Raw genomic sequence first — 10567 nt, 5'->3', positions numbered from 1 at the left:
GTGGGTGATTGGAGTGGAGGTGGGGATTTGAATGCCTGAAAGTAGATTATATGCTGCAAGTGTTTTGGTAACTTTTTAAAAGATGAAATAGGTTCCTTTATACTACTTATTTACTTGTTCATTCCACACTGCATAATTGGTTTAGATTTAAAATTAGTAGGGACAGGTTGGATGAAGATAAAAGGCTATTTCTTGGAAGATAAAATGTCTTAGACTGGAATTCAACTATGCCTGAGAATATTCTGGGTTTTTTTGGTGGAAATTGGAATTTTCTCACAGCAGTTACTGCTTCTTTACAGAATGAGCCTTACAAATGAGAATAAATGAGCAAAATATCTCGTAAGTGTTTTGTTGCAATGGAAGCTCTTAGAGTGATAGATCTGTTACAGGATTTTGCTTTTCAGAAAGACTTTTAAGTTCTCAGCCTATTCTTGGAGCTGTTAAAGGGGAAAGGTAGGTGGTAAAGTGGATAGAGCACTGGGGCTGGACTCAGGAAGACCTGAGTTCAAATTTGGTCTTAGATACCAACTAGCTGTATGACTTTGGGCAAGTCACTTAACCTTTGTTTGCCTCAGTTTCCTCAGCTGTAAAATGGGGATAATAATAGCACCAACTTCCAAGGTTGTTGTGTGAGGATCAGATAAAATAATAATTGTAAAGTGCTTAGCACAGTGCCTAGTACATAGTAAACTCTATCTAAATGTTAGCTGCTATTGTTATTATTATTAGCTTCAAAACCAGGGATTAGGTTTATAATTATAACATTGTATTACCCTCTCTAAAGAGAGGATAGGGATAGAGAGGGACCAGATCTGTGTGATTCACTGGCATAGAGTCTTAGTTGCCTGGATCACTGAGATGTTAAATGACCTGCTTAGCGTTACATAGCTAGTAAATGTCAGAGGTAGAATTTGATCCCAAATTTACCTAGATCCAAAGCCATTTGTCCATTGACTATGCTATGATGCTTCTTCAACTAAAGAGAACTCTGACTAAAATAATATCATTACTAAAGTGTGGGAAAGTGCTTATTACAAATGTAAAAGCTGTAGAATATTCACAAAAAATCATTATTCCTAAATAGCCTGTTAAAGTTTATTGAAAACCTGCATCCTTTTTTTCAGCCATTATATTTAATATGCAACTTGCTTGCTTAATAAGGTAAAATATTAAAAAAGACCTTTTAGCAAATTAGAGGAGCATGGAATATTTTCTGTCAGATTTACGAATAAGGGAAGAATTTGTGACCAAACAAGAGGTAGAGGACATTTATAGGATGTAAAATGAATATTTGATTACATCAAATTAAAAAGTTTTTGAAGAAATAAAACCAATACAGCCAAGATTAGAAAGGAAGTAAGAAACGGGGGGGGGATAGAATTTTTTACAGCAGATTTCTCTGATGAAGGCCTCATTTCTCAAATATATAGAGAATTGAGTTAAATTTATAAGAATACAAATAATTCCCCAATTGATAAATGGTCAAAGAATATGAACAAATAGTTTTCAGAAGTAGAAATCAAAGCATCTAAATCACTTAATTAGAGAAATACAAATTCAAACAACTTTTAGGTACTATCTCACACTTATCAGTTTGGCTAATATGACAGAAAAGGAAAATGACAAATGTTAGAGGGGATGTGGAAAAATAGGGATACTAATATACTGTGCTGGTGGAGTTTCTGGAGTTGTGAACTGATTCAACCATTCTGGAGAACAATTGGGAACTATTGTAAACCGTGCATCCCCTTTGACCCAGCAATAATCACTTTGAGATCTGTATCCCAAAGAGATTTAAAAAAGGAAAAGGACCTACCTATATGTACAAAAAATATCTATAGCAGCTCTTTTTGTGGTGGCAAAGAATTAGAAATTGAGGGGATGCCCATCAGTTGGGAAATGGCTGAACAAATTGTGGTATATGATTGTGATGGAATACTTTTGTACTGAAAGAAATGACAAGCAAGATACTTTCAGAAAAACCTGGAAAGACATACATAAACTGATGCAAAGTGAAGTGAGCAGAACCAGGAGAACATTTTACATAGCAACAGCAATATTGTACAGTAATTAACTGTGAATGACTTAGCTTTTCTCAGAAATACAGTGATGCAAAACAGTTTCAAAGGACTTAATGATGAAAAATGCTGTCCATCTCCAAAGAAAGAAGTGATGGAGTCTGAATGAAGATTGAAGCATACTTTTTTACTTTCTTTATTATTCTTGCTTTTTTTGGTCTGCATTTTCTTTTGCGACATGGGTAATATGAAAATGTTTTGCATGACTGCATATGTATAATCTATGTAAAATTGCTTGCTCAAGGAGAGGGGAGAGGAAGGAGAAAGAATTTGGAACTCAAAATTTTAAAAAATGAATGTTAAAATTTTTTGTTAACATGTAATTGAGAAAAAAATAAAATTAAAATGTTTTTGAAAAAGAAAGATTTCTTAACTTTTTAATATTTATAGATAACTTTAAAACATGTATTTAAATATATGTATGTATTTAAATATAAATATTTTTAAAGAAAGAAAGTAATTCTTGGCTTTTAATAACCAGAATTGACTTCATATGGTCATAATTTGTAATTTTTTATATCAATTATTCCTTAAAGAATCTTTCATCCAAAAGATTTACTACTTACAGAAAAGTTATAGTTAAGTACCTCCTAGTCAAAGGCAAATTAAATTTAATACAAGTTAATTGAAAACCCACAGCAAAAAACACTCTCTGGCAAAATTGTTTTGTAGGTGGCTTTTTCTTCAGCACTTCTCTAATTCTCTTTTTAAAAAATTAGTGTCAGTGTTTTCCTGTTGTCCTCTTGTTGCCATTGCTCTTCCCTTGAAACATTCTATCTAGGGTTTTTTTTTGGTGGGGCGGGGCGGTGGAGACAGTGGTCCAGCTCCTTCTCATCCCCTCTGCTCACCAGAAATTTCAAATATCCCATCAAAGAGATAACTAGCTAATTCAATCAATTAATCCAGATCATTGTATTAATAAATCTACCTGTGTCTAATGGGAAACTCTTCCCTTTTGGTAACAGTCTTGTAAAAATAATTCTTTAAGCTGATATAGTGACTTCCCCTTGACTGGAATGCATTTCCCTCTGCCTTCTGGCTTCCTTCAAGACTCAGTTCAGATCCCATCTTCTGTAACAGTCTTTGACACCTCACCCTGAATGCCTGTACTTTCCCTTAGAGATTATCTTCAATTTTACCCAATTTGTATCTTATATGTATATAGTTGTTTGTGTGTTGTCTATTTCATTAGCGAGCTTCTTGAACTCAAGAATTATTAGTGCCTCACACTTAGCAAGTGCTTAATAAATCTGATTGGCTTGCCTAGGAGTGGGAACTTCAAGGTCTCTGATTCATGTGGGAAATCTACTTGAGGGGAAGATGGGGAGTAAGTCAGAAAATTCTGAGCCCTCCAGATTTCCTCCACAAACAAGACAAAACAGTGCCACAGGGTGAACCTAGGCAAAACTAAACAAGAGTTGGGGCAGAACAGGGGTCCTCCTGAGACAACTGGAGAAGATCTGAAGAAAGATCCCAGTATGTAGGTTTGGCCTGAGTGAAGTGTGAACACCTCCAGGCTATCTTCACTGAATCCACAAACAATAAGTCCTGGGGGCAGCTGGATTGTGTGGTAGCCTCAGCCTCAGCCACAGGAATTCTTACCCCACAGACGGGGTCAAACATCTGAGCAGGGGAAGATTAAAGGAACCTTTGCTGCCCGAGGGACATCAGGCCCAGCTGTGCTGTGCTGCGTAGACATAGTCCAGTAAGAAGGAACCAGCATATAACTGATGAGTGCAGAAACAGTGGGGCAGGGGTGCTGCTGTGAGCACTTATAGGAAAGCTGAGTTCTTGGCTTTGGTTCCAGGCCAGAGGGGAGAATTGAAGGGTATAGCCACTAGAGGGTCCTCAAGGAGCAAGAGCATTTCCAACATAGTGTTCTGGGGGCCCCTAGCTGTGGCTTGGAGGAAGAAGGGAGTGCAGAGCTTGGGTCCAGGACAAAGCTCAAAAAATAATAGTAAGAAGGACCTGAGGCCAGAGGCACCATCTCCCACACTGTAGAACTAGGGGTGATTGTAAAACAAGCTAATAAAAATAACAAAACAAAAATGAAGAAGCAAAGGGGAAGGAACCCAACCATAGACAGCTAAAATGGAAATAGAGAAGACTGGGGTTGGTCTTCAGAGGAGGATACTGAAGCAAAAAAAAAAAAAAAGCCCCTCTCCTGCCCCAAAGAATAATTTCAAATGGTCACCTGCCCAAAAAGAATTTTTTGAAGTCAAAAAAGACTTTAAAAATCAAGTAAGAGAGATTGAAGAAAAAGTTTTAAAAAAATAAGAACAATCTGAGAAAACCAAGAAGATTACGGAAAAAAAGTTAACCAACTGGAAAAGGAGATCTAGAATCATAAGGAAGAAAATGACTCCTTGAAAACTAGAATTGGGCAAGGGGAAACCAATGATGTTATAAGAGACCAAGAAATAATAAAACAAAATAAAAAGAATGAAAAAATAGAAGAGAATGTGAAACGTTTCATAAGAAAAAACTGATATGGAGAATAGATCAAGAAGAGAAAATATAAGAATGTACGACCTGAAAGCTGCAATCAGTGTAAGAATCTTAATACAATAATACAAGAAATAATTGAAGAAAATTGCCCTGAAGTTTTAGAACAAGAGGGGAAAGTAGAAATAGAAAAAATCCACCAATCATTGCCTGAAAGAGATCCCAGGATGAAAACCTACAGGAATATCATAGCCAAATTCCAAAAACCTCAGGTTAAAAAGAAAATATGAGCAACAAGAAAAAAACAATTCAAATACCATGGAGCCACAATTAGAAGTACACAAGACCTTGCAGCAGCTACATTAAAAGACCGCAGATCTTGAAATCCTATATATCAAAGAGCAAAAGAACTAGAATTGTGACTGAAAATACCACACCCAGCAAAGTTAAGTATAATCCTGAATGGAAAAAAAAAAATGGACATTCAGTGAATTGACAAACTTTCACTATTTTGTCACAAAAAAGACCAGAACTTAATATAAGGTAAACTTCAAAGATCAATTACAAAGGACTCAATAAGAACAAATTGTTTACTTTTTATACATGGGAATATAAAACACATGCCTAAGATTGTCATTAGTAGTTGGGTATTTAGAAAAACACATTGGGTTAGAGCTGAGTATCATGTGATCCAAAAAAGGAAAATGGTATAGGAAAAGGTAAAAAGAGTAATTATCTCATCCAAATGAGGAGTGAGAGGAAGAACTGATACAGAGGAATTGGATGGGGGAGGAGGGTCAGAGATGTCAGATTGATGATCTGAAAGAGGAGCTGGGCTGACTGTGAGGGGCTCCTGAAGGATGAGCAAGGTTAGAGCAACATGTGAAAGACCTGAACTCAGAGCTGCAGAGCCTATGTTGGGCAAGTGCAGGCCCCTCCCGGGGAAGCCAGTGTGACTGCAGTCTTGGGCCAGGAGCTGCAGAGTGATCGCCAGGAGTATGAGACCGTTTGAGGGGATCTGAAGCTTCTTCAGGACCATCTGGGCCAACAGCAGGAGTTGTTACTGAGACAGATGGCAGAGGCCAGGCTCAGGGGTGGAGCTGGAAGGTGCTGGAGCCAGGTACAGAGTGATCAGGAAGGCCACAGCCGGGTAGTAGATGCTGCCAGGGTGGAGGCACGGGATGTTCAGCAGGAGATCAATCCTGTCAGGGCCATGATGTGTTCTTTGCAGGCCCAGATTCAAGGGGATCCCCCACCTTCCCCAGACTCTGCGATCTCTAGCTCTGACCTGAGCTTCCCAGACAGTAACAGCAGCTGGGGCATATCTTCTCGGGAGACAGCCATGCCAGCAGCCCTCCAGGGCCACGCTGAGTCCAACACAGACTCCAGCATAGAACCCAGCATGCCCAGGCCTCCTGTGAAGAGCCCCCAGACATCTGATGGGTCGAGCAAGGCCCCCAAGTTGCTCTTTAGTGACTTCTGAATGGGCTGGCTAGCACTCCATGCCATGGCTTGCTGAAGAAGAAGGAAAGGCCTCTGGGCAGAGTGAAACAGCTCATTTCCAGCAGCTTCCCCTTCCCCCAGGGGCCTAGTGGCTTTGTCTCCCCTCCAGAAGATTTCTTGAGGAGCTACTGGCCCCAAATCCCTGCACTCCACTTGCCGGCTCTCATCTGTTCCTCCTCCTCATCTCCCCCATTCTCCCTTTCCCCTATCCCCCAAATCTGGAATAAAAGGTGTAAAATATAAAACAAACAAACAAAAAAAACCTATCTAGTGATAGAACCCTACTCACATCAGATCTTCTAAGCTCCAGTGCTTAGCACAATGCCTGGCACATAGTATGTGCTTAATAAATATTTGTTGACTGCTACTTCATGTTTCAGGAATCACCCTGTGGATGATTACTCCTAACACTATAGCTTCTTAGCCGTTATTGCTCTGCCTTTCCATGAACAATCAGCCAGTTGACTTAGTTTTTGAAAAGTAAATTCATTTATCAAGAGGGATGGAAAATGCAAACTGAAAGTACCACAGTAGAGAGGCACTTGTATAGGATACACGTGTAGAGAAGGATAACTCATCTCCTGGTATTTCAGAGACTAGAAGTTCTTTTAATAAAGTCCTTACATTGTTACCTTGAGGTATAAGTCTGTTGAGTGACCTGCTCACCTGGGCTCCTTAAGATTGGTGTCTTTTTTATTCCATAAACAGCACTTCTTTCTGCCTCAAGGTTTTGTTTCCCCTGAAACTGCCTCTGGTGACTGTCTCCTTGCATCCATGTTTGTTCTTAGGTGGGTTTCTTTGCTGGATGTATTGCCTTCTACTGGTCCATTAAGTCTGATGACTTGGTGGGAGTAGGGAGGTGGAGTAGGGTTAAAGGGTCTTTCCTTTGGCTGCTTTCTGGTACAAGTGAAATGATTTTGTCTTCACAAAGTTCTCCTGAGGCTGAATGCTGAGTGGCTTGCTATGTTTTAGAGAATGACAGGATATTTCCTCTATAGTGTTATTATCTAGTCCTTATCTAGTGGCTAAAATCCTAACCTATCTTCATAGTCTGAGTTGCTCTCCCCAAATCCTATAGTCCAGTCAAACTAATCTTCTCTTCATTCATCAGACACGACACCTTGTCTCCCCATCTGTGTGGCTTTGGTACTAGCAGTTCCCCTTCCCCAGAAAGTACTCTTACCTCGTCCCTGCTTCATAGAATCTATTATTTCCTTCATGTGAAACTCAGACTCCACCTTCTACATGAAGCCTTTCCTCATCCTACTACAAATTATAGTGTCCTCTCTGCTTAAATAACTTGTATTTAACTACCTTGCATTTATTTTGTATATGCTTAAGTATATACGTGTTATTTCCCTGGTAGAGGGTAAGCTCTGTGAGAGCCAGGATTGTTTCATTTTTTTTTTTGTCTTTGTAACACCAGCCAGCACTAGCCAGGGGTTTTGGAACTTCACAGGTGCTTAATAAATAAATGTATGTTGATTTGTATTGATTGATTTGTAGTAAATGTGATTGATTGTGTAGAAAAAAATCACATAAAAACATTTTTATTATTTTACTGTTTCATTCCATAGTTGTGTGCTGCCCATCTTCCAACTCAATCAGAGGCACCAAACCACTACCAGGCAGTATGTAGAGCGTTATTTGCTGAAACAATGGAGTTGCACACATTTCTTAGCAAAATTAAGAGTGCAAAGGAGGTAAGTACTGTTTGATATTTTACTGGCGTTTTGAAGATAAGCAAATGTTGACCATGACAAGAATTTTTAAAAATTCACCGAATCCTTCCAGAAATGCTTAGCATTCAGAATGCTAAAAATTCTTTGTAGAAAGGATTCATATATAGATCACCACCAAGGTCTCATCCAACTATTATCAATAAATAACTCTCATTTAGATGGTACTTTAAGGTTAACACCTGTGTAAAGTAGGTAGCACAAATATTGTCCTTGTTTTATAGGTGAGGAAACAGGGCTGGGATGTTAAATGACTTGATGACAAACCTGAGGCTACACAGTTACTAAATATTGAAGCTATAAGATTCTGTGATCCTATGTCATTTGCTTAACTAAACATTTGTTCAGTGTTTAAAAAAAAACCTTCTTTTTACTTTTTTCTTCAGGAATTTCATATTTTTAAATATCATAATAGGAACTCCATGTTTAAATTGGAAGAATTTTTTTCCTCTTTTTTGGGGGGGGGGCTACGCAGTGGGGTTAAGTGACTTGCCCAAGGTCACACAGCTAGTAGGTGTTTTGTGTCTGAGGCTGGATTTGAACTCAGGTCCTCCTGAATCCAGGGCTCTATCCACTGCGCCACCTAGCTCCCCCATAAATTGGAAGAATTTTTAAAAAGCTTTTTTATGAATATAAATATACAACCAAATTGGAACTTATTTACATAATGGATTTTCTGTGTTCTTTGTTACTCATTTTGTCTCTCTCTTGCTTTCCTATTTGAAAAAAAAAATCCTTCACGTATGAAGGTAAAACTTAAATCTTATAGTTTATTTTTAGCAGGTTGGTTCAAAAAAAAACTTTGATGGGTAAAGGAGATCAAAACTAAGAAGCAAAAACCCAAAACCTCATTTTAGCCTTTTGATTTACTTATCTCTTCTTTTTTAGCATAGATTACTTAGTTACTTGTAATTTAATCCTGAGGTGAACATTTAATATTAAAAATATTTATAGAAGTCTAAACAGGTGATGCTATTTGTTTGAGAAAGTAAATCATCATTTTTCATTTCTTTTCTGGCTAAAATACATAATCTAAAATAAAGCAACACATTGACATTTAGATCATCTCTGCTGTGGAATCACTGAAAAGGGATTTAGAAAGCTGGATTCAAGCAGCAGTTAATCAATCCAACATTTCATCCAGTAAAACTTCTTAGGGCCACTACGATCTGCATCATGTTACCATTTTAGAACTATGTGTTATTCTTTGCCTTTGTTCCTTTTTTTCACAAAATAGCACAGAGCTGAAAGGAAGTTTAATCAAACCTTTTCATTTTACAGCTGAGGAAACTGAGGTTCAAGAGAAATGAATGATAAAATCATGCCATTAGTAAGTGGCAGAAGCCCAGTGTTGGAACTCAGTTCTTCCAGTTCCAAGTCTAATGATCTTTCCCATATAATACCAGGACTTTTTTTTTAATTGGATAACATTTGATTAATTTGATAAATTTGATTAATTAAAGTAAATTCATACTTTGCAGGGGACTAAAATCAGAGGAAATGGAATTACATTACAGATGGAGAACTTTATATTACACATAGGTATAATGGTGAGGTGTTGCTATCTACAGGAGGACTTGTTTTTAACATTGGCACTAATAGGCTTTCAGAAAGAGCAAATGATTCTCTGTATCATGAGTGAATGGATCAAACAATTCTCAAGGCCCAAGTAAGACCTGGCTTATTGAATTTCCTTAGTCTCTTTGCGTAGGTACATATGGAATCTGCCTACATCCCTCCATTACCAGCTTTTCATAGTAGAGCCACAGCCTAGGTTTCTGTCTAGGGATGTGAATTTTGTGATAACCCATAAATAGCATGTCTCTCATCTTACTAAGATTCCAATCTATCTCCTAACTTAGTGTAAACTAAAAGGATTTCTCACTCACCTCTGTATATTTTACTAAAATATAACTGAAATTAATAAAATAAAGATGTAACAAAAACAAAGCAGTTTGTAAAACTCCTAATTAGGATTTTTTACATTTCACTTCAGCTCAGAATTGTCCAAAAAGTTTTCTATTGGTAACGTGGCCAGATTTGTGCTATTCCTTTTCTTGTTGATGGCCACTCTAGAAAACTGCTGGAGTAATTACCAATTGCCAGTCCTCTCCTACCACTAGTCTAGGAACCAAGTGTTGAGTAGGTACAGCAGCCTGTGGGGCCGTTGTCATAACCTTGGGAGAACTGCAGCCACCTCTGCTTTCAGAGGCACAGATAGGATGGTAGTGGCTGACTTTTCACTTGGCCAAAAAAGTTCCAGACTGTGAAGTATAATTTCCTTTCCTTTATTCTCCTTTCTGTCTGAGTAGGATAGAAGCCATTTCTAACATTTATTCTGTTCTATTAAGTTCCGTTTCCAATTTCTTTTTAAATTTATTTTTCTGTCTAGATACGTCCAATTGATTTAATAATGGCTGTTGATCTGTGTACTGTCTTATTTGGAAACCCGCAACAAAGAGGAGCAGTGTTTGGGTATTAATATATAGAAATAGAGAAAGGATCATGGCTTAAGTTGTTATCCCCAAGGGCAGGAAGGCAATAAGCATTTATATAACGTCTACTATGTGCTAAGTGTTTTTTACAAGTATTATCTCATTTGATCCTCACAACAACCCTGAGATGCAGGTGCTATTATTATCGTCATTTTATAGATGAGGAAACTGAAGCTAACAGAGCTTAAATGCCTTGCCCAGATTTGAAGTACTTCTAGTACTTGTTTCCAGGTCCAGCTGAACCATCCACTGTACCAACTAGCTACCTATAAAAGTGCCATATTCAACTAGTGGATTTAAAGTCCCT

The 10567-nt window shown here is 37.9% G+C and overlaps 1 protein-coding gene across 2 annotated transcripts in view; it reads left to right on the top strand.

Annotated features, from left to right (window-relative positions):
- Positions 1 to 10567, top strand: part of SPIRE1 (spire type actin nucleation factor 1) — a 240612-nt gene that overhangs the window by 133670 nt on the left and 96375 nt on the right. For both annotated transcript variants that reach the window (XM_027852423.1, XM_027852422.1), the window contains exon 4: positions 7604 to 7729. In XM_027852423.1, the coding sequence (XP_027708224.1) occupies positions 7604 to 7729 (126 nt within the window). The remainder of the gene's footprint in view (positions 1 to 7603; positions 7730 to 10567) is intronic.

The sequence above is a fragment of the Vombatus ursinus genome, unplaced genomic scaffold (genome assembly GCF_900497805.2).
Source record: "Vombatus ursinus unplaced genomic scaffold, bare-nosed wombat genome assembly UNPS02009573.1, whole genome shotgun sequence".
Taxonomy (NCBI): Eukaryota; Metazoa; Chordata; class Mammalia; order Diprotodontia; family Vombatidae; genus Vombatus; species Vombatus ursinus.
This window is presented reverse-complemented; position numbering and strand designations above follow the sequence as displayed.